Source organism: Loxodonta africana, chromosome 24, assembly GCF_030014295.1.
Source record: "Loxodonta africana isolate mLoxAfr1 chromosome 24, mLoxAfr1.hap2, whole genome shotgun sequence".
Classification (NCBI taxonomy): domain Eukaryota; kingdom Metazoa; phylum Chordata; class Mammalia; order Proboscidea; family Elephantidae; genus Loxodonta; species Loxodonta africana.
The window spans coordinates 35,359,045-35,386,857 of NC_087365.1; the positions used below are offsets into that span (position 1 = coordinate 35,359,045).

At 47.7% G+C, this 27,813-nt stretch overlaps 1 protein-coding gene and 1 pseudogene across 6 annotated transcripts in view; one reads left to right on the forward strand and one right to left on the reverse strand.

Annotated features, from left to right (window-relative positions):
* EPB41L1 (erythrocyte membrane protein band 4.1 like 1) overlaps positions 1–27,813 on the forward strand; it is a 144,058-nt gene that overhangs the window by 84,910 nt on the left and 31,335 nt on the right. For 4 of the 6 annotated variants that reach the window (XM_023550205.2, XM_064276049.1, XM_023550204.2 and 1 more), the window contains exons 2-13: positions 1,052–1,242; positions 2,216–2,380; positions 4,831–4,935; positions 5,576–5,618; positions 9,360–9,435; positions 12,141–12,359; positions 15,343–15,430; positions 16,275–16,427; positions 18,498–18,595; positions 19,476–19,651; positions 22,291–22,439; positions 25,816–25,998. In XM_023550205.2, the coding sequence (XP_023405973.1) occupies positions 1,066–1,242; positions 2,216–2,380; positions 4,831–4,935; positions 5,576–5,618; positions 9,360–9,435; positions 12,141–12,359; positions 15,343–15,430; positions 16,275–16,427; positions 18,498–18,595; positions 19,476–19,651; positions 22,291–22,439; positions 25,816–25,998 (1,632 nt within the window). In that variant the 5' untranslated portion in view covers positions 1,052–1,065. The remainder of the gene's footprint in view (positions 1–1,051; positions 1,243–2,215; positions 2,381–4,830; positions 4,936–5,575; positions 5,619–9,359; positions 9,436–12,140; positions 12,360–15,342; positions 15,431–16,274; positions 16,428–18,497; positions 18,596–19,475; positions 19,652–22,290; positions 22,440–25,815; positions 25,999–27,813) is intronic. The other 2 variants (XM_023550206.2, XM_064276048.1) reach the window with 1 other exon arrangement.
* Positions 12,353–14,203, reverse strand: LOC111751095 (glia maturation factor beta-like; annotated as a pseudogene).

The window sequence follows — 27,813 nt, forward strand, 5'->3', positions numbered from 1 at the left end:
GTAAACTCTGTGGGGCAGTTCTACTCTGTCCTATAGGGTCGCTATGAGTCGGAATTGACTCGATGGCAATGGGTTGGGTTTGGTTTATTAACAGTTTGATAAGTATCCTTTCAGATCTTCTACTGCATGTGTATAAACACAAAGATATGTTGTTGAGGGTATTGTTCTGTTCTTTAAATGTAAAAATGGGACCATGCTTTTCTCTCTCTCTCCCTTTCTGTCTCTGCAACTTGCTTATTCCAACAGAGTAGCTGGGCAATGGGTCCTTGTTTCTCTCTGAAATCTGCTCATCTCTTCCAAAGGGAAAATGATAAGAATAGCCTATCCCAGAGTTAATTGCTCTAAGTCCCTCATTTTTCAGATGAGTCCCAGAGCGGTGAAGTGACTGCACCATTTGTGGCAGACCCAGAGTCTAGGCCCAGTTCTAGAACCCTGACTTTTATATCTTCAGGACTGTGTATTTTAAAAAGTGCCTGCCCATCATTTTCCTTTTGGATCCAACCTTACACCATCCCTGTGAAGCCAGTGGGGCTGCAATTATTGAGGTTAGGGGCATGAAGAGGCTTCCCTGAGTTCAATGCTGAAAGTCCCGGGAGCTCAGGGATCTTTGGTTGAGTTCAGTTCACCCAGTGTTTACTGAGAGGCTGCCCTGTGCCAGGTGCTGTGGTCGTAGAGACAGCCTGGCAGAGGGACCTGCCTGGAGGTGGTCACAGGCTGCCCCTTGTGTTCCTGGGGGCTCCCTGGAGAGACTTTCATTATCCCTAGGAAGGGCCTAGATTCCAGGCCTGGGCCAAGGGATTGGGATCCCTGAGAAGCTGTGGGCACCGGGTGGGAGGGGGGCCTGTGACCTCACTGCCACCACTAACTCTCACTTCTCACGACTCTCTCCTCATCCCCACTTTCTCTGTCCCTCCCTCCCTCCTACTCTCTGTGGCCCTTTGTCCATTTGTCTCCATCTGTCTCTCTCCACGTGTGGTTCCTGCCCGTCTTGCTCTGTCACGCCATCGCTGTCCCTCTCCCCTGTCACATGCTCTTCTTCATGCCAATGCAGGCGTGCTGGTCACCATGACAACAGAGACAGGCCCCGATTCTGAGGTGAAGAAGGCTCAGGAGGAAGCCCCGCAGCAGCCTGAGGCAGCCGCTGCTGTGACCACCCCTGTGACTCCTGCAGGCCACGGCCACCCAGAGGCCAACTCCAATGAGAAGCATCTGCCCCAGCAGGAAACTCGGCCTGCTGAACAGGTGGGTGGCTGAGAGCACCATGGCTGTCCTGGTCAGAGTGTGCTCAGCATGGGGCATCCCTCTTCTGACCAGCCTGGACCAATTCTATTTCCTCAAGAGGGAAGAAAGAAGGAAACTAAGATTTATTAGTGGGCTTTCGTATGTCGAGCACTATGCTAGGGTCATTGTGTTTGTTTTTATAATTAATTCTCCCAAACATAAGAGGGTAACTATTAATTTTACCATTTTACACTTGGGGAAACTGAGGCCTGGCAGGATGAAATGAGTTACCCAAAGTCACATTGCCATAAAGTGACAAAGAGAAGTCAAATCTAGATCTGATTTTTAAAACCGGTGTTCTTTCAATTGTATGTTCCTACCCCTTAAGCCCATCCATTCTGGTTTGGCAAACCCAGTATAACCCTAGAGCAAAATTCATCACCTTAAAGTTACAAGGGATTTGAGGAATCGTCTAGTAGCTACCTCCCTTAATTCAGGACAGGCCCAGAGAGGCACAGGGACTTAGTCAAGGTCACTGAGGGAGTCAGCGGCAGAGTTAGGACTAGTGGGCAGGGTTCTGGACTCCCTCCTCTTCCATTAGATCAGTCCACAAACTGCCAACCTCATGCTAGACCCAGTGACAGACCAGAGAAGGAGGAGACAAGATGGATGCTCTGATAATTCACTCACTGTCCTGGGGAGCCAAGACAGCTCTGGCTACTGGGCCAGTTTGGTTTTATGGGATGCTTCCCAGTAGTCTGCTGGGAAGAAGTGGACCCCTTACATAAGTTGACCCCATTGCACATGGATGGTCTGGCTCTCCTACATATACCACCCATAGACCCTGATTGTCCTGTGAGTCTTGGAGGGTAGGCCAGTGCCTCTCGTTTTAGGGCCCATCTCAGCTCAGCTGCCTTCTTATTATTTCTAATATGTATGAAAGACCATAGCTGCAAGCTCACTGACCAAACTCTTCCCTTGATTGAACCTACAGAGCCTAGACATGGAAGAGAAGGACTACAGTGAGGCTGATGGCCTGTCAGAGAGGACCACACCCAGCAAGGCTCAGAAATCGCCCCAGAAGATTGCGAAGAAATACAAGAGTGCCATCTGCCGGGTCACTCTGCTCGATGCCTCTGAGTATGAGTGTGAGGTGGAGGTAGGGGAGCGCTCAGTACCTGGCTGGCTGGCCTCAGAGGGCCAGGGCAGGGTTCTATGTGCACTCAGCCTGGCCAAGCCCAGAGGGCATCCATTCTTCATGAAGTCCTGGACCGACTGCAAGATCCCTGTAGAGATGACCTGGCTGGTCCTCCTTTGTACAGATGGCAGCACTGAGGCCCAGAGAGGGCTGTTATAAATAAAATTAGACAAGGCACAGGGCTAGTGCCAGGGAAAGGTTTCTCGGGGTGGCTGTACCTTGGCAAGCATGCCACCATCTAAGCACTATTTACAGACTGGTGAGCAAGCTCAGGCTTAGGAACTGGGCTTTTCTATCTCACCCTGAAGAGACTAATGTTTAAACTAGAATTGTTTATTTACTGAATGGAAAGAGAGGTCCTTCCTTTCTTGTGATCCCTATAAGCCATCCAGGGTACCCCCTCTAGTCTGTAGGCCAAATGAGTCACCTGAGAGTTCCGTGAGAAATGTGTTATCCAGGTGTAGGGAGGCAGCCCAGTGGGAGGATGTTCTTACCTAGGCTGTGTAGAAACCCCGGTGGCATGGCCCTGTACCACTGTGGGTACTAGGGCAGGTGCCTCCTCTCTGGGGTGGGCCTTTTGGCCCCATATTTAGTGTCTTCCCTTACTGTATAGACTCAGACTCACACCCTAGTTTCTGAAGCATCACTTGCCCCCTCTGAGCCCTTATTCCCTTAACAATTTCACCCCAGCCTGGCCCTTCTCCGTGTGTATGGAAGAGTTCAGAGGTGGTCTCACTACTGAGATTTACAGGAGCTACCTCCCTTTCTCCCCTGTGCTCTGTTTTGAAGGGATGTGACTTACTTCTGAGCCTTGGGAAGCTGAATCCCTCTTCTCTGTTGTTTTTTTGTTCGTTTGGTTGGTTGGTTGGTTCAGTTTTGTTTTTTTTTTTTTTTGTTGTTGTTGTTTATTCGTTTCTTCTGTAGAAGTGTTCCAGAGTAAATACCTTCCCTACTATGGTCCTGGTGCAAAAGAGAGGAATTCCTTCTTACCTTTTTCTTCCCACCCACACCAGCCCCAAGATGCTATTTCAGCCTGGCCTAGAAGAGGGTAGAGGGCTTGGCTGAGGCCAGGTCCACTCTCTCTGATGGACTTCTCCAGACTCAGGAATTCCCTGACTTTCCAAAGCTGCTCTCTACAGTCAGGCTGGTCCCAGGCCCTGGTGGCCTAGACAGACCTCACAAGGACCTCGCTCTCTCTTTGGAGTTCCCTGCCTCTTTGAGTAGTGACTCCTTCATGTTCCCCTTGCCCTGTGATCCCTCTGTTGGTACTTGCCTTTATACCTGTGGGTTTGAAATATCCAGACAGTGTTTGGATTTTGTCATTCTGAATCCTTAGGACTAAATAGTGGTTCAGAGAGGTACAAAGCCTGATTAGAGGTGGGGTCTGGGGAGAAGGTGGCTCTCTACATCCAGTTAAGGCTGATTTTGGCCCCCTGAACCTCTTTAAAAACCCCACTACTGTATTTTTGTGCCAATAACGTGCACATTGCATGTTTTTGCCAACTGCACAACCCCCTCGTGCATTATTTTCCTAACTGTTCTGTGTACGTTATATGTGTAGGCACATTATTTATGTAGGTGCATTATTTGTGGGAAAAAAATATGGTACCTGCCCAAGTAGAAGGTGGCACTCCAAGTTGGGCAGCCCTTGATTTCATTCAGATGTAGTGTAAGGGAAGTGGCTGGGGAAAGGAGAGTCATACTTTGAGTCCTAGTCCTTCCCCTTCTTCACTTGCCCACTTCTCTCATATTTCAGGGAGGTCTTTTCTTCCTTTCACACCCAAAGCTTAGGACCTTGATTTTATGCTCCTTGTCCTAAATGGTCATTATGAGTTAGAATCAACTTGATGGCAATTGATTTAGTTTTTTTTTTTTTTTGGTTTTGGGTCTAAGTTAAAAAAAAAAACAACCTAACCTGTTGTCGTTGAGTCGATTCCAACTCATAGGAACCCCATAGAACAGAGTAGAACTGCTCCATAGGGTTTCCAAGGAGCGGGTGATGAATTCAAACTGCAGAGCTTTTGGTTCAAACTGCAGCCAAACTTTTAACCACTGTGCCACCAGTGCTCCAGATCTCAGTTAGCCTCCTATAATTTGTGTAATGGAAGAAGAATTAATCACTTCTCATACCACTATCCCAGTTTCCTCCCAACCAAGTCCAAGGTCTGGAAGGACCCCAGCAGATTTGGAAGAAAGTAGTTGATAAGCCGGATATTAGTGTCACCCCCAGGATCCCTTTGGACTTGAAGAGCAGAGCCAGGGGGAGGTGGGTGGCAGAAGTGCTAAGGTCCTCTCTAGACCAGAAGAACTCTTGGGGGTTTTCTTGAATTGTCCTGGTAGAGTTCTGGTTATCTTCCTGCCCCACCCTAAGGTATGTTCTGACCTCACAGCGGCTCTGTTCTCCTCTTCAGAAACATGGTCGGGGCCAGGTGCTGTTTGACCTGGTCTGTGAGCACCTCAACCTCCTGGAGAAGGACTACTTTGGCCTGACCTTCTGTGATGCCGACAGCCAAAAGGTACCTGGGCTAGCTAGGGAGCAGGCCTGGGCAGGGAAGGTCTGCTCTGGGGGTTAGACATCTTCCTGTAGACTGCATAGTCTTGGCCACATCCCGTGGCTTCCATCAGCCTTCAGATCTTCATTAGGCACCTACTATTTGCATGTGCTCAAGGTTCAACCAGGCCTATCCATCTTCCAGTTCTCTGCCCCTGTCCCCAATCTGCTCCCCATGGCATTACTTCCTTTCTTGGTGACCCATAAGTCACCCCCAGATGGGTATTTGGAGAGCCGTGGCTTGGCTACTTGAGTTTCCTGGGGGAACTGAGGAGCTTCCACCCCAAGTCCCTCTTCCCCACCTTTGGGAAGCTCTTGCCCGAGTTTCCTCCTTTCTGGCAGTTCCACATCAGCTGCATGATCTCTTCACCTTGGCTGCCTCAGGGAAATGCCAGCCCCAGGACTCTAGGTCCTGAGCCTTGCGGTGAATCCAGGTCTCATTCCCTTCACCTCTCAGTCCTAAGGAAAAGAGGCCAGAAAGCTCAGCCAGGGAAGGATGTTCCCCACTAGGAGCTGTCGATGAACCCATTTCAGGGTGTTTTTCCTAGCCCTATCTGGGCCCTCTTCTCCATCTTCCCTCTAAAGAACTCTGTCTTCTCTTTCAGAACTGGCTGGACCCCTCCAAGGAAATCAAGAAGCAGATCCGGAGTGAGTGGCTTACTGTGGTTGGAGATGTGGTGGTAGGGAGCTGTGGCTCCAGGCCTCTGAGGGCCCTAACTGTAATGCTCCCTTCTGCTTTGGAAAGTATATTCAGATCCATGAGTTCATTTGTTCTGCATGTTAAATCTTGTGGAAGGCAGGGAAGGAATTGCTACTTACCACTGTTTTATAGATGAGGAGTCTGAGGCCCAAAGAAGAGAAATGACTGACCACAGTCACACGATACGTTAGCAGAGAAATCATAAACTCATTCAGGCATTTAGGATGTCAGCCCTAGAGAGGACCTGCAGAGTTATCTAGGACAAGGGGGCAAACAGGTGACCTGAACATAGCCACTCTCCCAACCAGGGCTGGTGAAACATCAATATTGAATGACCTTTTATGGAATTTAGCCTCAGAATCTTTGTCCACATAGCACTCTAGGCCACTGCCAACTGACAGGCATTAAAATGTCAGGTGAAAGCTGTTCCCACTGCTGATCTTAGCCAACTTTTGTCTTTAGAGATGGGGTGATTAAGGCCCAGAGAGAGGCAAGTTATTAGCCCAATATCACAGGATGAAATATTGGCAGTCAAGCTGTGAGCACTGACCTCCCAGCATCACCCTGTGCTCTTTTTGAGGCCTGGGGTGAAGGCAGATAAGCAGGCCTACAACCTGTCCTTTCTGGTCCAGAGAGAAAAGACATGTTGGGAGGAATGAGGCAGTGTTCAAATGGCAGAAGGTGGAGGTAGGTGGCCTCAGAAAGGCGATGTGGAGTAGGTAGAGACCTTGAGGCAGAAATGCCTCAACTGTGGGCCTTTCCCTTGTTGTGATTGGTCTCCCCTGGACTCCCTGTTCCCCTGGCTAGAAAGCTATAGCTGAGCTTGTTGCCATGACAGCAGGCAGCTAGGCCCAGGAATGCCTGCTGACTCTGTGGGAGGGGGCTCAAGGAATTCTTTCTGTAAGTTCCTGTCAATAGGCAACAAAGAGGCAGGCACACAGACAGAGTGTGCTCCTTTGGGGTTGACAGGATCCTAGGGCTGGGCTCCAGGCTGTCTCCCAGAAGCCCCAGGCCAGCTGGGAGGCCTGCCTCTCATGCCTGAAAGAATTGGAACATATACAGGCAGCTGAGTGTGCAGTGTTTGATAAGAACCAGGGGCTTGGAAAAAGAGAAGCAGCTAGACAGAATCGTAGGGCCCCAGCATCCCTCCCCAGGACAGCAAGTCTGTCCCTCTTTCTCCACAGCCCCTGTCAGCACAACTCAGGCTTTGTGAATGCTTCTTCCTTGTGGGCCACCTCAAGTCTTTGATGAACAGCCCTGATCTTTAGCAAGTGCCTCCTTCAGTAGAGCGGCAATCTCTATCACCACTCCTTTAACTTCCACCCACCCCTCCTAGTTCTGCCTTCTGGGATCCCGATGGAGCCATTTTTTTGTCTCCTTTCTTTTCCTTGTGCTATTCCCTCAGTCTTTTGAAGGTGGCACCATGAGTCTTTGTGTCCTGGACTTCAGAGTTGGGTATACTCACTCCCAAACCTCGACACCCATCACCTAGGACACTGGAGGCAAGTCTGCCACCTCTCTTGGCCCCTGTTCCCCCTCATCAAGTAGATTAGGAATTCCTGCCTCATGAGATGAGTGTAACAGTTAAATGATGTGTATATGGACAGCCCCTGACACATGGTAGGTGCTCAGTAGATGTAGTTTTCTTCTTCTTGCTTCACCGAGGCAGCATGGTAGGGTGGTTAAAAGGACAAATAGATGCTGGGGCCCGACTGCCTGAGTTTGAATCCTGGGTCTGCCACTACTTCTTGTGTTATTTAACTGTTCTGAGCTTCAGTTTCCTCATCAGTGTATAATGGGGGTAATGATAGTTCTTTCCTTGAGGGTTGTTGTGAGGATTAGATGACTTATTATGTACAAAACATATAACATATAAAACATATAACAGTGCCTGCACACAGCAGTGCTAAGTATGTACTGGCTATTATTATTATTTCTGAGACAGGGACTGTTTTCCCTTGGTGTCAGTTGTGGTCACGAGCCTGGGCTCCGAGGTCAGATGACCACGGTTTAGATCCCTGTTCTCTACCACTGACTGGCTTAGTGACCCTGGGAGAGTGATTCACCTCTCAGAATCCTCATGTACAAAAAGGAAAGTCTGCCTCAGGATGATCATGAAGATTAAATTCCTATGTAAAGTTCTTAGCAAAGTGACTAAAAAAAAACAAAAACAAAACCTGTTGCCAGTTGAGTTGATTCTGACTCATAGCGACCCTATAGGACAGGGTAGAACTGCCGCATAAGGTTTCCAAGGAGCGACTGGTGGATTCAAACTGCTGACTTTTTGGTTAGCAGCCATAGCTCTTAACCACTGCGCCACCAGGGCAGCACTTAGTAAATAATCCAGTACATGACAGCTATGTGGTGAAGATGGTGATGACCACAGAGAAAAGGAAGGTGGTGACAACATGGCTTGCATACCCTTCATGACCACAGCCATGTCCTGGATTTGGCCTCCCTTTGTCAGGGGCCTTTTTAGGGCATGGAACCCAAAATATCCTAGGGCTCTAGGAGTGGCCTGACCACAGTGGAGTTGGGAAGGGGCTTTCCTTGCTTTGGATTGTAGATCTACATTAATTTTGCCCAAGGCTCATTCCTCTTTCCTCTCTCTCTCCCTCTTTCTGTCTCTAGTTCCCTCTCTCTCTTTTTTTCTCCCTTTCCTCCCCTCTCCTCTCCCTTTCTCTCTCCCCTTCCCTCTCCCCTCCTCTGTTTGGCCTTCCCCTCCTTCTCCTCTCCCCTTTTTCTCTCCCCTCCCCTCTTTTCCTTCTCTCCTCTCTCCTTTCTCTTAAGCAGTCTTTCACTTCTTTTGGCTCACAGAGCTTGTTTCCGGCTAAAACTTTAGCCTTTATTCTTACCTATACCTTAGTATAAGTGTACCATTGATTTTTCACCTCTAAATGCAGAGATTAACATTTATCTCTGTAAAGTGTCCTTTGTTACTTTTGACCCAGCCTTTTTGCCTTTTAGATTTTTTTAATAATCCAATTCTGCCATCTGACATAGAGTTGACATAGTACAAGACAGTGTTTGTCAAAGTGTGTTCTCAGGAACACTAGTCTGGTAGGATGCTCTGTGAAAAAGGATAGATACAGCAAGTCAAATGACTCTGGAAACTCTTGAACACCATGTCTTCTTTAAAGAAAGCCAGTGCACAGTAGCACAGTGAGGGCTCCGAAGAGTCCACAGACTTTAATGTGACACTTTACAGACTTCTTTTCCCCACATTAACATGCTATGGCTTAGACATTCATGTCGAGGAAGGAACTGGGGCTGCGGAGCCAGGTGGCCTGACCTTGAACCCCAGGATTGCCACTTCATAGCTGGGAGACCTTGGGTTGGCCACTTCACTGTTTGGGCCTTAGTGTCCTCATCTGCAGAATGGGGATAATCATAGAACTAAACTCACCAAGGTTTAGGGAAGCGATGTTTGTAAAGTAATTAACAGTGTGCCCAGCATACAGTGTCAGTTTTCTTTCTACCTCCCTTTCTACTACTAGCACACAAATCTCAACCTGGAACTCAGCTTTCTCATCTGATAGGTGGTTATAATGTTCTAGCCTGGCCTCCCTGATGGATTGTCCTGAAATTATAGATAAAAGACTTCGGGAAACTGTCCATAGGATGGTGCGTCTGGGCCACCCACTGGAGTAATGGGGCCTCTCTGATCTCTCCCTATCTTTTCCTCACAGGTAGCCCATGGAATTTTGCCTTTACAGTAAAGTTCTACCCTCCTGACCCTGCCCAGCTGACAGAAGACATCACGAGGTAAGGGCTGTGTGAGGAGGCAGGCATGCTGGCTGTATGTGACCATGGATGAGGGCACCTGGCCCTGGGAGACCTGGGGTCGTGGATGACAACAATGGCAAGCTCAGATGCTTACTGAGACCAGGCAGGCAACATCAACAAAGACAGTAGGCAATGCAAACACAGTGGTCAGTGGCAGCTGACCTTTGACCTCAGAGGAGGACATATCACAGGGAGCAGACTGCTGTTCAGCTCTGGGCAGTCACTGCCACGAGAGAATGAGGAGCCATCGTTGAAGACGCTAGAATTTGGGAGTGAAAATCACAGTTTTTAAATGTCAACAACTAATTCAAACTTTTAAAAGACATTGTGTGGGCCATCTCTGGATGGGACAAACCAAACAATCTGAAGGCTGATGTGCTGGGTGGACCACCAGTTTGCAGCCTGGGGGAGAGGAGGGAGTAGGGTGCAGGTGCCTTTGCACATGGGCACGTGGGCCTGGATGCTGCTCTGTACACACGTCAGGCATGTGGAGGGCACAAGAGGCTTGTGACCTCCCGTCAAAGCACACAGGCTGCTGAGGTGAACGTGGATTGGGTGTGCAGTCCCATTGTGCTTCAGGGCCATATGTTAGAAGGTCAGGGAGATCAGAAAGGGGTGCAGAGTGGCTGCAAGGAGGCTTCACCCTGGGGAGGGACAGAAATACACTTCAGGATGGAAGCTTCCATGGGGCTGATCCTGCCTCTGAAAACCAGAGGTCCTTCTCTTTATTTAAGTCTTTTCCAAAGAGATAGTCTCACTTCATGATATCCCTGGACTATGTCATCTGTGTGGTGGGCCTTACACGCCCTCTAACCATAAGATCTGAAGGATTGGAATTATTTCTGCAGCAAGGGAGAGGCTACTAAGCCAGCCTCCATCTCCCACCCGGGTCCCTCTTTACCGTCAGCTGCCTCTTTGCCAGGCAACAGGCCAAGGTCAAGATGCCTTGGAAGATAAGACAGATTGTCCCTGGGACAGACAGATCAGGCCCAAGGCCTTGTCCTCATTAGTCCTGCTCTAAGCCTTAAGGTTATCCGCTTGGGTCCAAGGTGGTGGCAGCAGGATCTGAATTCCATTCCCAAGAGGCCTGAGAGCTTTAGACCAGCACAGCCCCCATCCCTCAATCGCTGGGTAGCTGCACCAGTAGCTCTGGCCTTGTCCACTGGTACCTCTCTTTGTGCCAGTCCCTGGGTACCTGGCTTTCAGGGACACCAGAAGGGAAGTTAGCCCTGCCCAGCATGGATGGCCCCACGGGGGCAGGGCAGTGATAGCAGCTGATTTAGTTAAAAATAGGGCAAAAATAAATTGGTCCAGCTGACAAATCGATTGAAATGAAAGATTGGTCAGAGTGTTTGACAGTGATTACTGAATTTTTAGACTTTTAAGCAAAATGCCCATAAGCCCATATCATGCCTTTGATATTTAAGCTGCCGCTGCTGATTCTGAGCCTACACCTCATCCCTGATCACACTGAGGCCACACGCACCTATTGCTTGAGCTTCAATTCTGACTGCAAAGTAATATCATGGAACACTAAAAATGATGCTAAGTAAAGCCACTTAAAAGGAAAAGAAATAGGCAATTGAAAAAACAGTGAAACCCAGCAGAACGGACAAGGAGGCATAACTGGCTGGAAGTGAAACTTTTTTTTTTAAACACAGAATAACCGAAAAAGCAATAAAAATTGCTTTAAGTGGTTAAAAAAATTGTAAAATCATCCAAGTGTGCATAAAAGTGATAAAAAATCATGACCTGGTGGTTGAAAATGTTTCTTTCAAGCCAATTTGTTTTTAGACAATTCACTTAGAAGCTGGAGGCAAAATAAAAAAGTCTCAGGAATGCATTGGCAAACAGGTCCACCCAGGCTGTATAAATATGGTTAAAGGAATGAGGCAGAGCCACATAGGCTGGCATAGAACAGCTGTAAGGCTTGTAGTGGGTATGAAAAAGCAAGGTATAGACTCAGATGTAGCATTTAATACCATTTATGTTTTAAAAACCACCCTGAAATCAAAACTATATACATCTCTGTATGTCTGTAGAGGAAGAAATGTCTAGAACACCATACCAGTAAGAGTGGTGACCTCTGGGGAGGGGATTAGGAATAAGAATGGGCATCAAAGAGAAATTTAGAGTCATCTCTAAAGTTTGCAGTTTTTCTACAATGAAACTATACTAATTGTGTAATTTAAAATATGTGAAATTTTTAAAAAATGGTCAAACCAGCAAAGTAGTCCTGTTTAGCCAAAAATGAGTTAGATGTTCAAAATGCTCCCAAAGTAGGAAAAATCACTAAAATTTGAACAAAAATGCTTAAAGTCATGTGAAATATTACAAAACCATCTCATAGGACACACACAAATGATCAACACATGAAATGCCTGTAAACCAAACAAACCAAACCCACTGCCGTCGAGTCGATTCCGACTCATAGCGACTGCCCCATAGAGTTTCCAAGGAGCACCTGGAGGATTTGAACTGCCGACCTCTTGGTTAGCAGCTGTAGCACTTAACCACTACGCCACCAGGGTTTCCTGAAATGCCTGTAGCTAGGAACATTCCTTCTCTCTTGAGCTGTGTGTTGACCAGTTTGGTTCTGATGGGTTGATGGGCAGCCATGCTTGGGGACGGCATCTAGGGAAGGAGTGGGGCCCTATCCCATGCCCTCTCTCCCCTATCTCCAGATACTACCTGTGCCTGCAGCTGCGGGCAGACATCATCACAGGCCGGCTGCCCTGCTCCTTTGTCACACATGCCCTACTGGGCTCCTACGCTGTGCAGGCAGAGCTGGGTGACTACGACGCCGAGGAGCATGTGGGCAACTATGTCAGTGAGCTCCGCTTCGCCCCTAACCAGACCCGGGAGCTGGAGGAGAGGATCATGGAGCTACACAAGACATACAGGTGAGAGGACCTCACCCCAGGGCCTTCCCTGGCTCCTTGGCTGGTTGGTTAGAACCTTCCTTGCAGCCGTGAAGGTCTTAGGCCTCTAGATGTGCTGTAACAACCCTGCCTGACTTTGCCCTTAACTTGACATGTGTCTGAGAGCAAATCACTTCCTTTCACTGAGTCTTTGTTACATAACCAGTCTTCAGTTACGCCTTCAGTATTTCTTACTTCAAGTACCTTGGTTAGTTCAGCTGTTTGGACTAGTTTATTCTTACTCCCAGCATGCATCATCTGTTGTTCAGGCTTATATCCAACAGGACTGGAGAAAATAAAGGACAAAAAAGCACATGAAACTTCATCATCATGTTGATATTTATAACTATAAACAATGAAGTGAGGTTGTCATTCAGGTAGTTGGTCTTTAAGTTCATCTGCTGAAAGGCCCTCAAGCTCCCCATTCAGTACCACCAGGCGTTTATCTTTGTCAGTATTCACTATAATGGCAGCATTGTTGGTTTCTTTGCAAAAATGAAACTTTCTCAGCTTTTCCACTAAATCTTCAGCAACATCACAAACCACCAAACAATCACTTGTTTTCCCTTCAGCTGTCAGTTAAGTTTCTGTCAAATAGGAATGAAGTAACCTCCTGTGTGACCTTATATGACCCCTTTGGGCCTCAGTCTTTTTTGCTCCTATAGGGGTATGATAATTCCCTGTCTTTGGCCTCTAAGAATCACTTTCTTTATCTGTCAACTGTGTGTCTTTGTGTAAATGTTCTGATGTCTGCACCTTGGCATAAAGTTCAGGAATTTGGACTCTCAAGCCAAACTGCCTGGGTTCAGATTATGTCTCTATCACTTTCTAACCAAGGGATCTTGGGCAGATCATTTTACTTCCCTATGTTTTAATTTAGGAGCCCTGGTGGCACAGTAGTTAAGCACTCAGCTACTAGCCAAAATGTCGGTGGTTCAAACCCACCCAGTGGCTCCGCAGGAGGAAGATGTGGCAGTCTGCTTCCATAAAGATCACAGCCTCGGAAACCCTATGGGGCAGTTCTACTCTGTCCTGTAGGTTAGCTATGAGTCGGAATCAACTCGACAGCAACGGGAATACTTCAATTTCCTCTTCTGTACAGCATGGGTACTAATGAAACCTACCTCATAGGGTTGCCAGGAGGACGACATGGCACATATTAAAGGCACACCGTGTTAGCTATTATTGTTGCCATCTGTGAACTGAGCAGCTGAATAGTTGATTATATGGTGGAAAGAACCTTGCTGTGGAGTTAGGAGATAATTAGCTACATGTGTGATTGTGGGCTGCTTACTTAACCTATCTGAGCCAGATTTTTACCTTTATGTGTGCAGCCTTAGATTATCAGTGTTTTAAAACTATCGGTATATGGGACAGGGAAATTCTTCGTTAGGTAGGATGCTTAGCAACCCTGGGCCCCAGGCATTCGATGCTCGAAACACCCTCTCTGTCATTGTAACAGTGAAAATCTCCCTGCCCCCTACACACAAACATTTCCAAATGCCTGCTGTGAAGGTGATACCACCCCCTGAGGGGAACCCCTGGAAGTAAATGATTGTAGGGTCCTTTTAAGCTGGAAGTGCTTTGGGTGCTAAGCCCAGGGTTGTTGTGGGAATTCAATGTGCTAAATGATGTGAAAGTGCGTCCTAAACTGTTAAGTGCTGTGCATATGGGAAGGAATATGGTGATATCTCACTGTTAACGAGGATGAAGAAACTGAAGAGAGCTGTGCCCTTCAGGCTGCGTCTGGAGAGGAGGGCCTGGGCCAGGTGTTGGAGGATCATATACGTGGGATAGAAAACCTCCAGAGTATAATAGACTTGCATGCCAACTCTGATTGGTATTGGCTGCTATAGTATTGTGTTGAGTAGGATAGTGTGACTGTATAGCTGGTTAGCAATGTCCCCCTGGGCCTAGGAATAGGGAGTGGTGGCCTACCTGCCCTCTCTTTGTCATCCCTGGCCTACATAGCAAGAAGTGTTAGGGATTTGCAAGAGTCAAAATAATTCTGAAAGAAGTTCTGATCTGTATGGGCTGGAGAAGTGCTAATGGCTATCCCTTTAATTTGTGTAGCTCTTTTGACGTATAGCACGTTGGCATCTTGTGTCTAGGTGTCCCACACAGCAGCTCAATGAAGTCAACAGGGCAAAGGAAACTGAGGCCCAGAGAATATAAGAGGTAGATGTAATGAAATGCTTAAGAGCAAAAACTCTGGAGCCACATTGTCCAGATTCAAATCCTGGCTCTGTTACTTAATAGCAGTGTGCCCGTGGGCAAGTTATTCAACCTTTCTGTGTCATGGTTTGTATTTACAAAATGGGAATAATAATATTACCTACCTCATAGGGTTGTTATGAGGTTTCAATGAATTAATACATGTCAAGTGCTTAGAACACAGCATATAGTACTCAATAAATGTTTGCTATAACTATGTGTAAAATTTATTCCAAGTTTCCCAGTAGTCAAAATAAAGAAAGAACTTGATTAATTACATAAGTCAGGAGAACGTGACCCAGTCCTCAATGAGACAGTGGTTTCCAATGCTGAATTCTGAGAGGAAAGATATTATATGAGTAATATTTAGCAGCAGCTGGGTAATTATAATGAACCATGTCTTCAGCAATGGTTTCACAGTCATGGAGAAGCAGATTTCATGGCTCAAACTTAACTCAGAGGCAGAATGAGGCAAGAACCCTGTCTCCCAGCTTAGCCCTTGAATACTTCCTGGAGAAAACAAACCTGAGCGTCAGTTTTGGCAGAAGATGGGGATTGGATGGAGTGAAGGAGGGGGCTGGAGATGTACTATCCTGCACTGAGGGCAGAGGGGAAGGACTGTGGAGGCCCAGCCACACTCCTGCTCCAGAACGTTTGCCTTCCTAGAATCACAGGTTCCGATTGTGGCCACCCTCAGCCGGTGGGCCTGGGCCTTTCCCACATCCACCTGTGATCACTTTCTTTCCCTCAGAGGCATGACGCCAGGAGAAGCTGAAATTCACTTCCTAGAGAACGCCAAGAAGCTTTCCATGTATGGGGTAGACCTGCACCATGCCAAGGTACCGCTGGTAGTTGGGCTAGGAGCTGGCCCAGGTGCTTGAGGGTCCCAGGGTTTCCCTAGCATCTGGAAGGTGCCCCTAATGAACGATCAGATCTTTTCAGAAGGCTTGGTATGCCAAACTCTGTGTTATCTCCAACTTGAAGCCTTTTCTATCTTCATTTCTCATTCCTAAAAGAAAGATTCCATAACCCCTTATTTCTGCATGATCTTTATAATTTTCTCTTGTATTATATTTATTTATGAACCTGTTTATGCCACCACTAGATTGGCAGTAACAAGAGGGAAATAAACATTGGCCTTAATTTATTTCTATATCCCTAGCACCTACTACAAGGCACCCTGGTGGCACAGTGGGTAAACACTCGGCTGCTAACTGAGAGGTTGGTGGTTCAAACCCACCAGCTGCTCCATGAGACAAAGATGTGGCAATCTGCTCCTGTAAAGATTACAGCCTTGGAAACCCTGTGGGGCAGTTCTCTGTTGTATAGGGTCTCTGTGATTTGGAATTGACTTGACGGCGATGGGTCTAGCACCTAGCACATGGCCTGGCACCATACCATTAAATGTTTGTTGGATGAATGAATGAATGAGTGATTGACAGAGTAAATGATGGAACAAGTGTGTATGTGAATATATAACTGCATGAATGAATGAAAGACCAAATGAATAGGTGAGAAATCAGTTGGAGAAATTGGTCAGCGAGATTGCAAAATGGGGGCTCTAACCCCGCTCCTGAGGGCTTATTGCCAACAGAGCTCAGGGAGGGATTTTGAGGGTGGGTGGCAGGCTTACCCCCAGGTCTGGACTCCAGGCCTCTCATTTCATGGTCACTTCTCATGTAGGACTCCGAGGGCATCGACATCATGTTAGGCGTCTGTGCCAATGGCCTGCTCATCTACCGAGACCGGCTGAGAATCAACCGTTTTGCCTGGCCCAAGATTCTCAAGATCTCCTATAAGAGGAGTAACTTCTATATCAAGATTCGGCCTGGGGAGGTGAGCCTACCTTGGGGACCCCTCCTCTCTGGATTTGGCTGGAATAGAGTGGACCCTGGTAACTGGGCCTGGACTTTCTCCTGTTCAGGATATGTGGAGAGAGGGTGCTGGTGTTCTGGATAGGGAGAAATCCCTCTTCTGTTGTGACTGCATAGACTTCACACCTTAGGTATGTGCATGCAAACACCCACACAAACACACATGCACACACATACTCACAAGAACATAAAGGTAACCACATGTATGAATACAAAGGCTACACAGACACATGACCATACACACAAAGATATACACCTATACAAATGCGTTTATGTCTACACCTCTTTTTTTCAATCTCCACATCTCACTCATCAAGAAGTCCATTTGGTTCTACCTCTAGAATAAATGTTAACTCATCTGCTTCTCTCCCTCCCGACTACACCAGCCAGCAATAGGAACCATCTCTCACCTACATCTCTACAATGTCCTTCTGTCTGGTCTCCCTGCCTCCATTGTTGCTCCAGGCCATTTCTTTCATAGCTGCTGAGGAAATGTTAAGTCTCTTAAATCAGATAATGTGCTAACACCCCCATCACCACTTCTTTTTTTAAGTTGTGCTTTAAGTGAACGTTTATAAATCAAGTCAGTCTCATACAAAAATTTATATACACCTTACTACATACTCCTGGTTGCTCTCCCCCTAATGAGACAGTACGCTCCTTCTCTCTACCCTGTATTCCCTGTGTCCCTTCAGCCAGCTTTGTCCCCCTGTGCCCTCTCATCTCCCCTCCGGACAGGAGCTGCCCACATAGTCTCATGTGTCTACTCAAGCCAAGAAGCTCACTCCTTACCAGTATGATTTTCTATCTTATAGTTCAGTCCAATCCCTGTCTGAAGAGTAGGCTTTGGGAATGGTTCCTGTCTTGGGCTAACAGGAAGTCTGTGGACCGTGACTTCTGGGGTCCTTCTAGTCTCAGTCAGACCATTAAGTCTGGTCTTTTTATGAGAATTTGAGGTCTGCATCCCACTGCTCACCTCCACCAGGGGTTCTCTGTTTTATTCCCTGTCAGGACAGTCATCGGTTGTAGCCGGGAACCATCTAGTTCTTCTGGTCTCAGGCTGATGTAGTCTCTAATTTATGTGGCCCTTTCTGTCTCTTGGGCTCATAATTACCTTGTGTCTTTGGGGTTCTTCCTTCTTCTTTGCTCCAGGTGGGTTGAGACCAATTAATGCATCTTAGATGGCCGCTTGCTAGCATTTAAGACCCCAGACGCCTCTCTCCAAAGTGGGACACAGAATGTTTTCTAAACAGATTTTATTATGCCAGTTGACCTAGATGTCCCCTGAAACCATGGTCGCCAGACCCTCGCCCCTGCTACTCTGGCCTTCGAATCATTTGGCTTACTCAGGAAACTTCTTCGCTTTTGGTTTAGTCCAGTTGCCCCATCACCACTTCTTGATTAAATCTCCCAGGAACTCTCTGTAGTTCTTAGGCTAAAGTCCAAACCCCTTCTGTAGCCACCTACCTCTCTCACATATCTCTTGCCATATTCCTCACACACATTACACTCCAGCCACTCTGGCCTCTTTGAGATCATTGAATAAGCCAAGCTCTTTCCCACTTAAGCCCTTCGTACTTGCTGTTCTCTCTACCTGAAATTCTCTTCCTGTGTTCTCATGTAGCTAGTTCCTTCTCCATCCTTCAGATCTCAGCTCAAAGATCATCTGTTCAGAAGGCATTCCCTGATCACCCTTTCTGAAATAGCACCCTAGTCCTGCCCCTGCCCAGTTACTCTCTGTCACATTACCCTGTTCATTCTCTTCATAACCCTTATCAGGATCTGAAATTATCTTGTTTACATACTTTTTATCTGAGGACCTCCTTCCCCAGCCAGATGTTCTGTCTTGGTCACTACAGTGTCTCTAGTGCTTAGCACTGGGCCTTTCATAGAGTAAGGGCTCAATAAACTTTGTTCATTAGAGGAATGAATCAATGAATGAATAAGTCACATATTCCTGAGAAGACATTCAGAAAGGATGGAGATTGTGGGCCCCCGCACAATCCTTTGATCCACCCTTCTTGTTTTCCAGTATGAACAGTTTGAGAGCACAATAGGCTTTAAGCTCCCAAACCACCGGTCAGCTAAGAGACTTTGGAAGGTCTGCATTGAGCATCACACATTCTTCCGGTAAGCCTGACCTGAGGATGGGGTAATGGGGGATGAGCCAGAGGCTATGTGCTTGTGTGCATATGTGTGTGTGCATGCGTGCCCCTGCACTGTTTGTGTTTTGTAAGGGGGAAGGACAGTGGGAGGAGCTAATGGGGACTATAGGAAAAGGCCCCTAACTCTCCCCTTTCCCCAAGTTTCTTCCCTTCTGGGCCACTTTGTTTTTTAAATAATATTTTATTGTGTTCTCAGTGAAGGTTTACATAGCAGTTTAGGTTCCCATTCAATAATTTCTACACAGGTTGTTCAGTAACATTGGTTATGTTCTTCATAATTTGTGAACATTCTCATTATTTCCTTTGATTGTTCTATTTCCACTAATCTAGTTTCCCTGTCCCCTTACATTCTAATCTTTGTTCTAAAGTTATTGTTGACCATTGGTCTCATATAGGTGATTTTTTAAAATGATCACAGTACTTACAGGTGATATTCATTATTTTTTGAGCCAATTTGTTATTTAGCTATAAGGTGACCTCAGGGTTTAGTTTCAGTTCAAAGTTTAAGGAGTATTTTAGCACAGTAGTCTTGGCGGGGGATGGGGCGGGGGTCTTCTAGTCTCAACCAGCCCAGTGGGTTTGTCTTTTTATTTTATTTTTTAGGAATTGGGGGTTTTGTTCTGCATTTTTCTCCCATTTTATCAGGGTCCATCTATTGTGGTCCTGATTAGAATGGTCAGTAGTGGTAGCCAGGCACCATCTAGTTCTTCTGGTCTCATCTCGGCCACTTTGAATTTTCATAGTTGGTGGGGCAATGGGATGAAAAGCCAGCTGTAGTCTAGACTTGGGCCTAGCAGTGCAGGTCTGATCGATCTCCCCTCCTCACCTTCATCTCTCCAATACAGGCTGGTGTCCCCTGAACCCCCACCTAAGGGCTTCCTGGTGATGGGCTCCAAGTTCCGGTATAGTGGGAGGACCCAGGCACAGACCCGCCAGGCCAGCGCCCTCATTGACCGGCCTGCACCCTTCTTTGAGCGTTCCTCTAGCAAACGGTACACCATGTCTCGCAGCCTTGATGGAGGTATGCCCCAAGTTGGAGGTGGGGGCAGGTTTTGCAGAATGATGAACAGTGAAGGCAGGAAAGATAGATGCGTTACAGGTTTATTTGCACTGAACATTGTAGCCAGAGAGCACTATAGCACTACAATCTACAGCATCACTTCCACTCAGGATGTGACACTGCCATTTTCTGGTCTTCCCGGTCCCTGAGTCTTGGCCTTTTGGAGTCCTAGGTTCAGCCATGTGGTCTTCTGGGCCTCCTTCACAAGAAGCTTAGCATTTCACAGTTTATCATCATACCTGGAGAATGCTGCATTGTGACTGCAGCGTAGCTGGCAATGCCTTATCTGACTAGAGGCTGAGAGGTTTTCTTCCTGGTCCTTCTTCTGGTTCCATTGGCTCCAGGCTGACTGACATCTAACCACATGGAGCTCTCTGTGGCCCCCATTTCTGTTGGACTGATGGTGCCCTTAACATCAACAAGAACTGGTCCCACATTCCCCTGTATCAAGCAGACCAGGGCTTCTCAAAAAGTGTGGTCCACAGGCCACCTGCATCAGACTGTTACATATGAGGATTCCCAGGCCTTACCCTAGACCTACTAAACCAGCACCCCTCAGGGACCAGGACTTGCCAGGATATGTACACAAGTTTGTAGGAAATTAAAAGGCCATGTGAAGGCAGTGGAAAGGTTCAGAGTTAGGCAGATCTGAGTTCAAATCTCAGCCTTGACACTTGCCAGCTGCTCTGTGATACATGAAACAGTCAATAAATTTCTGAATGAATGAGTGGCCTTGGGCAACGTATTTAACTTCCTTGAACCTGCTTCCTTGTCTATAAAAGAAATAATACTTACATTGCTGTGTTATAGGGAGAACTAAGTGAGATAATACCTATACCCAAAATAGTTCTTGACACATCGTAGGCCCTCAATAAATTGTACCCACTATTATTGCTTTTAGTGTTACGGAGGATAGCTGAAAGGGTGGGAGGTGGGGACTCGGGTTGGGGAACAGTGGATACTCGCAGAACACATTGGGGCAGGCTTCTGGGCAAGTTAGCTCAACTGAACAAACATGTGCCAGACCCTGTGCTAGGTGCTGGTTATTTAGAGTGAGTACTTATGGCCCTTTCCTTTGATGAACTTATAGAATAGTAGATTTGTAAATATTTATTGTGGTTCATGCAATAGGAAAAGCACATATGAAATAAAGAGTAGCCCTGAGTAGGGAGGAATTAATTCTGTTTAGGAGGGGGCAGAAAGTGCTTTGCAGAGAGGGTGATGACTGGGTAGGGTTTTAAAGGATGCCTAGGAGTTTTCCAGGTGATCAGAAGAGCCTTGTCCCGGGATTCCCTGACCATGGAAGCCATGGGTATCTCAAGGATGTGCAGTTTTGCAAGGGCCCATATGGGGCTGGGGAACCCCTTAATGTCCTTGGGTGGACATAGGACTGAGAGCTAAGGTTTATCTGAGGCGAAAGGAGAGCCTGTACCATCCCTTTGTCCCTCCCCTGCCACTTCCATTACTATGCTGGGGGCTAAATGAAGCCGAGATTTTTCAGAGTAGCAGAGTTTGGCCCAGAGCTGGTGAAACTCATCAGAGGGAGGAACAGAGGCCTGAACTCTAAGCCAGGAGATCTGGGTCCCTCTTCTGACTCACTGATAACTACCTGTGGGATATTTCCCCTTTCGAGGTCTCAGTTTATCCTCTGTAAAATGGGGATAGTAATTCCCATGTTAGCCACCAACAGAGAGTAGTATTGTGTGAATCAAATAATGTGATCAATGGCCACTTCGAAAAGTAAATATATATGAACAGAAAGGATAATTATTCTGTTTTAAATCTAGGCCAACCCCAAGGATAATCTGTGCTGTGGTGATTTTAATTCAGTGTTTACTAGCCATTTTTTCTACTGAGATGCCCTCTATGAGCATTGTCCAGGTTATGCCCTGTGCTCTGGTGCCTGGTGTGTGAAGTCTATAATTCCACCCCTTTCTTTCCCATTCAGAAAAGCACTTTCAGATGCCAGTGACTGAGAAAGATATTATTGCAGGGATCCCCTTGCATTCTCTCTAATTTATAAAGAAGGTAAATCATTTGCAAACCTCAGGACTTTAGCTTTCATTAGCAAAAGCCAATCTCACAATACCTGTGTATTGCTAAATAATGGCCAGGTGATAAACTGCCACAATCACAACAACAAAAACAGCAACATTTGTGGGCCAACATTGATTGAAGCCTCACTCTGTGCGAGCTACTCCTCTGAATATTTACAGACATTGGCTTATTGGTCCTCCATCTCAGCTTTCTGAAGCAGGTACTATTTATAGATGAGGACACTAAGGCCCAGACAGATTGTGTGACTCACCCAAGGTCACATAGCCAGAAAAGATGGATCTGAGATTTGAATCCAGGCTCTAGTACTTTAGAAATCTGGAAGGGACCCTGAGCTGGGAGGCATCCTCACCACTCACTGGCTGTGTGACCTGGGAAGGCTGCTTTGCTCCTCTGGCCACAGACTCCTTATCCAGTAATGGGCTGGGGTGTTGAAGAGACTACACCATCCCAGGTATGGTTGGGGCGGGTGGGTGTGCTGGCTCCTTCCTAGTGTCCCTGGGAGAGGTCTCACATGGCCTCCTGGCCATCTCTGCCCACTTTAGCAGAATTCTCCCGCCCAGCCTCAGTCAGTGAGAACCATGATGCAGGACCTGATGGTGACAAGAGGGAGGAGGATGGCGAGTCTGGTGGGCGGCGGTCAGAGGCCGATGAAGGAGAGGTCAGAACCCCCACCAAGATCAAGGAGCTAAAGGTAAGGCCTGGCTTTCTCTTACCCTCTGACTTGGGGGTCAGTAGGCTGATCCTAGATCTAACCTCAGCCTGGGCCTTCAGGTGCCCCAGCTATGGCAGAGGTATAGGGTGCACCATGGACAGAGCCTATCCTTGGGCCATGCTCATTCCCTGGACATCCTTGGGGTAGGGGTGAGGGTGGTGGGCAGCCCTCTTCCATCTTCTTCGCCCTGCTTTCCCCAGAGGGGCACTCTGTCCCTGGAGGACTTGGGCCTCCTCTTGCTCACTCTTAACTTGCCCCTTTGACTGTAATCTAGATCTGGAATCTTCACCAGAGCATGGTCTAGTCAGATGTCACTGCAAGCCCTTGCAAGTATGCGGAACAAGTATGTTCCCGTCCTGCTGCCCCACCCCTACTCCCCATATACATACATACAAACCCCCACTCCCAATACACATGTGTGCACAAGCAGGCAGGTGTTAGCAACCTCAGGTTCACATTCGTTCACACACAGATGTATATACTCTCTCACCCTTAGGTTTGTGCATACAGATGTACAAACAACATTTACATGCATGCAAGTGTATGCACACACAGGCCAGGCATGGCTTCCTCTTGATATAGTGGTTAAGCCATTTTTTTTTCCATCATGTAGTCCTACCTTGTAAGCACAGGCTTATGAACACACACACCTGCCGACAGCAAGAAACATGAATACCTGGTCATAGTTATGTCCTATCTCTGCCCATTTTGCCTCCAGTCCCTCAGCCCCCTACTTTGTCTTCTTGGGCCCTGCCTCCTCCTTCACACCCTGCACCACCTTCTGAATACTCATGCCCTGCTGGTGGCCCAGCCAGCTTCTCTGGCCTCTGCTGCTTGGGTGTGAACCCTCTGGGCTCCCTTGCTGGACCAGGCCATCCGCGGGATCTCTAATCCATTTGCTGTACTGACCCTGCTGGTTCCTTTCCCTCCTACCACATCCCGCTAGCCGGAGCAGGAAACCACGCCGAGACACAAGCAGGAGGTACTGCATGGGACCTGTGGCTACCTACCCAGCCATCCAAATCCCTTACTCGTTTGTCACCCATCCCACGCTCATCTCCCCTGCACTATCTCACGCCCTGTTGTCAGCTTCATCTCCACTTCCCGCACCATCCTGCTCCCACCCACCTTGACAAGTTCATCTTTTCTGTTCCCTGCTCAGACTCCACCATCCAACCAGCCGGCTCTCCCTCCCTCCTCACCCCTACCATCCTCTACCTGGTTTTGCACTCTGTCTATCTGGATCACCTGGTACTCTGTGCTTGCTTCTCACTTGCTAACCATCCTGCCTATGTCCACCAGCTCTTCCAGGCCATCTCCTCCCCCATAGTACTGTTTGATGATGCCCTCCATCTCATCTGTATCCCCTGTGTCCTCACCCCAAGCTTCTCTTTGTGGCAGTAGGGTTAAGGTGGGGAGGGGGGTGCCCTCTAAGCACATCTCAGACTCCAGTTCTACCTCCTCTGGGTGGGGCCTACTGCTGCTCCAGCTCCGGCTCTGTCAAGGAAGGTCTTTTCCTCTTTCCATTTGTTCCTTCCTCAACTTATTCTTCCTGTGTTAACCACGTCTCCTTGCCTTTCTCACAGCCTCTACCTCTTCATTTGCACTGAACTGCAAGAGAAATGAGTTTTCTTGGGCTACAGAGAGAAAGGGCCAGAGGCTGGGGCACGAGAGGGGTCTGGCCTGGAAGTCACATGATCTGAGTTTCAACCCCAGTTCTGTCACAGACTCATAGAGGGTTTTGGACAATTCCCCTCAGGTCCCAGTCCCCCATCTGCACAGCCAGGCATTTGGACTAGCTTTCTCCAAGGTTCATAAGGACCCCTCCACTCCTTCTAGCCTTCAGGGGCACTATGTGTTCACAGAGCCAGCACAGCAGGCTCGGGGTGGAGAGTGCAAGCTACATCTTGGGTTGAGACTCAATATCCATTGCAGCTCAACTCCAACTGCCCCCTGCCCATGCAAATTCCATCAGGATGAACTCAGACAGGCATGGTCCTGAGAGTAGCTCAGTTCAAGAAGGAGTGTTAGAGGTACAGAGAGATATTTGGAGGGAAAGTAGAAGCCTCAGTGGGATTGGTTTTCTTCCTGAGGTGTCTTAGGCCTTGGATGCCAGAGATGAGCCCAAGGAAAGATTTCTATCCTTGTCTAAAGGCAAGCTTACCTTCCAGGTGGTTCTTCTAGAACCATCTGCTCCAACTTTAATAAGTTGTAATTGTCTTATTTCTTGTCCTGAATTGAGTTGACATGATTCCTCAAACAGCCTTGCAGGTATGGGCCCCTGGGCTACCAGCCCACCTACTCTGTCCCCAGAAATAGGCAGAGAAGCAGCTTTGGCATGTCACTGCTGGCTCCTGCACAAAGGCTGGTCCTCACATGACAGATCACTCTGTCATGCACTACAGTCTTGAACTCAGACTTGTGGTTTAGCAGGCGGACACACCTATGACTCCAGCTGTACCTGGCTCAGTTCTTGATCCCAGCCTCAGGACTTACTTCTCTTCTTCCTGGCCTCTAATTCTTCTAATTTTCCTGCCCAACCCCTAGAATCCTAGATTTCCTATTTATTAGGCCACACCTCACCCTCTGTGCTACTGAAATGTCAGAAAGTATCTGGAAAATCCTTGGTGGTTGGAGCAGGCAGTGGCTCACAGCAGAGAAGGCTGAATGTAGCTCTTTCCTGGTTCTGTTCTCAGGTGTGGGCACAGGGCCCATTTTTATGGATGTCCCTGGATGAGTGGGATTAGGAATATCTGTCCCCACAAGGCCTGAGCAACTGCATGTGTGTGCTAGGAGAGGACTAGACTGGGAATTCTGCTAAGCACAGTGGTCCAAGTCGAGGCCAGAAGGTAGGGACCAGGATCCAGGAGCCCAGGGAGTGAGCCAAAGCAGCCCAGGAGCAGTGATGAGTCCTTACTCCAGCAGATGCTGCCTGCTGCTGTGCCTTGGTTGTAAGAGAGGGGAGTCAGAGGCATAGAGGTGAACTCCATGCCTGACTAAGACTGGAATTGCAGTACCAAAAGGAGTCCACCCACCCACACCTGTGGGATGTGGGTTGAGTTGGGTGTTCAGAGGTCAGGGTGCCAGGCAGGGGAGAAGAGAAGGGGGCTGCTTGACTAGAAGCCTCTTTTTAATCTTAAGTTCTGTGTGCCTTGGTATATGCACCTGCTGGGGTTAATTGGCCTTGCCCTGCCTGGCTCACATGGCTATTGCCAGCGTCCAGCAGGGTCATGGATGGGAATGACATTGCTGATGTAGGGCCAGTGATGGCAACTGTCACCACCGTCACTGCCCCCTGTATCCCCTGAGCAGAGCTGTTCCTCTAACACTGGCTGCCCTCTCCATCCATCCCCAGTTCTTAGACAAGCCAGAGGACGTCTTGCTGAAGCACCAGGCCAGCATCAATGAGCTTAAGAGGACCCTGAAGGAACCCAACAGCAAACTAATCCACCGGGATCGAGACTGGGAGCGGGAGCGCAGGCTACCCTCCTCGCCCGCCTCGCCCTCCCCCAAGGGCACGCCTGAGAAAGCCAATGAGGTAGGTCTCACCCTGAACCCCTCAGTAGGGGCTGTGGGGAAAATGGCATTGGGAAAGTTGTTACTGTGTACCGACCTACACTCATCCTGCATGCCTGTGTGTGCCCCACCCCCATTGCTACACGATGGGATGGTGGGGCTAGGGCGACAGTTTAGGCTGAAGAAGACAAATTCCCTTATCTTGGAATCCTGGGCCCTAGGGACTACCTTGAAGGATGAAAAACTGAAAAGACTTGCAGTAGCTTCATCTACAGCCACAGTATCATGGGCAAGGGGTGCTTGTTAGAAATACAGATTCCTGGGCCCCCTCATCAGATCTACTGGATCAGAATATTTATAGGTAGAGCCCTGGAATTACATATTAAACAAGTGCCCCGGGCAACCTTCCTGTACACTAAACTTTGAGAACCTCGATAGTGCTATTCAGTAACAAGACCCTTCCATGCTACTGGGGGAGGATGCCCTCCTGGAAAGGAGCCCTGGTAGCACAGTGGTTGAGTGGTTGAGTGCTTGGCTGTTAACCGAAGGTCAGTGACTCAAACCCACCAGCCGCCCCATGGGAGAAAGATGTGGCAGTCTGCTTCCATAAAGATTACAGCCTTGGAAACCCTGTGGGACAGTTCTACCCTGTCCAGTTGGGTTGCTGTGAGTCGGAATCAACTCGGTGGCAGTGGGTTTTTTACCCTCCTGGAAGGATCCTCAGAGCCCACTAGAGGAGAAAAAATCCTCCACAAATATCAGATCTGTTAATGGTGCTTCAGAAAAGGATCCCCCACGACCTGCCTTTCAGAGTGGGAAGCATGGGATTTTTTTCTCAATTGAAAAAAGAGAGATGAAAATAGGATTTTGAGAATTTATTTATTTATAATCTCAAGCTATTATTATTTTTAGTGCTTGCTAAATCTTATCAATATTTACCCCAGTTTCTTTTTAGTTGATTTTTTTTTCCCCCTCCAGAATTTCCTCTTACTGTTCTCAAATCCTAGCTGTGGTCTAGACTTGCCCTGCCTGGGTTTGAATTCCAGTTCCTCTGCCTGCTAGGTAATGACTCTGGGCTTGTTACTTAACCTCTCTGAGCTTCCATCAAGTAGAGATAATAAAAACACCTACTTGGTAGGGATGTTGTGAGGATCAAATAAAATAGCATGTAGAGGGACCAGGAGAGTTCCTGGCATGTGGTAGATGCTTAATATGAGTTACTTTTTATTTCATTTTGAGAGTCCTGGGACTCTTTCTCAAAGAAAGTTACCTTCAAATCAGAATCCTTTTTAATGTTGGAAGGAGCCCTGGAACCTGCATGGTTCAAGGTTCTCAATTTATAGATGGGGCCACTGAGTCCCAGAAAGGGGGGTGAGACTTCTACAAGAAGGGCCAGAACCTGATTTTCTTGTTTCCCAGGGCATTTAAGCTATTAAGTCACAGCTGCCTGGGAGCAAGACCAAATTACATGAAGACCAGTTGTAGAGTCAACTGTGTGTGTGTTGCCCTCTAATACCTTGGAAATTGGTGATGCATCCATGATCTAATAAGCAAAGCATTTGATTGAATCAGCACTTCCCAGCCTGACCATGCCAGACAGCAGAGGCATAAGCTCAGAGACAGCTATTCTGGTAGCTTCCTGGCCGGTGATTAACAAAATTGAGGATGCTTTATGACTGATGCCATGGAAGGAGGACAAACTTCTGTATCCACTAAGGGCTTCTGTTGTCACGTCTCACATAACCAAGATCCTGGACATGGGCCGTGGGGCTGATGTGGTGAGGTCTTAGTGACCTTGTTAACACCCCAGCTACCTCTTGCCTAGAGAGCTGCTTGG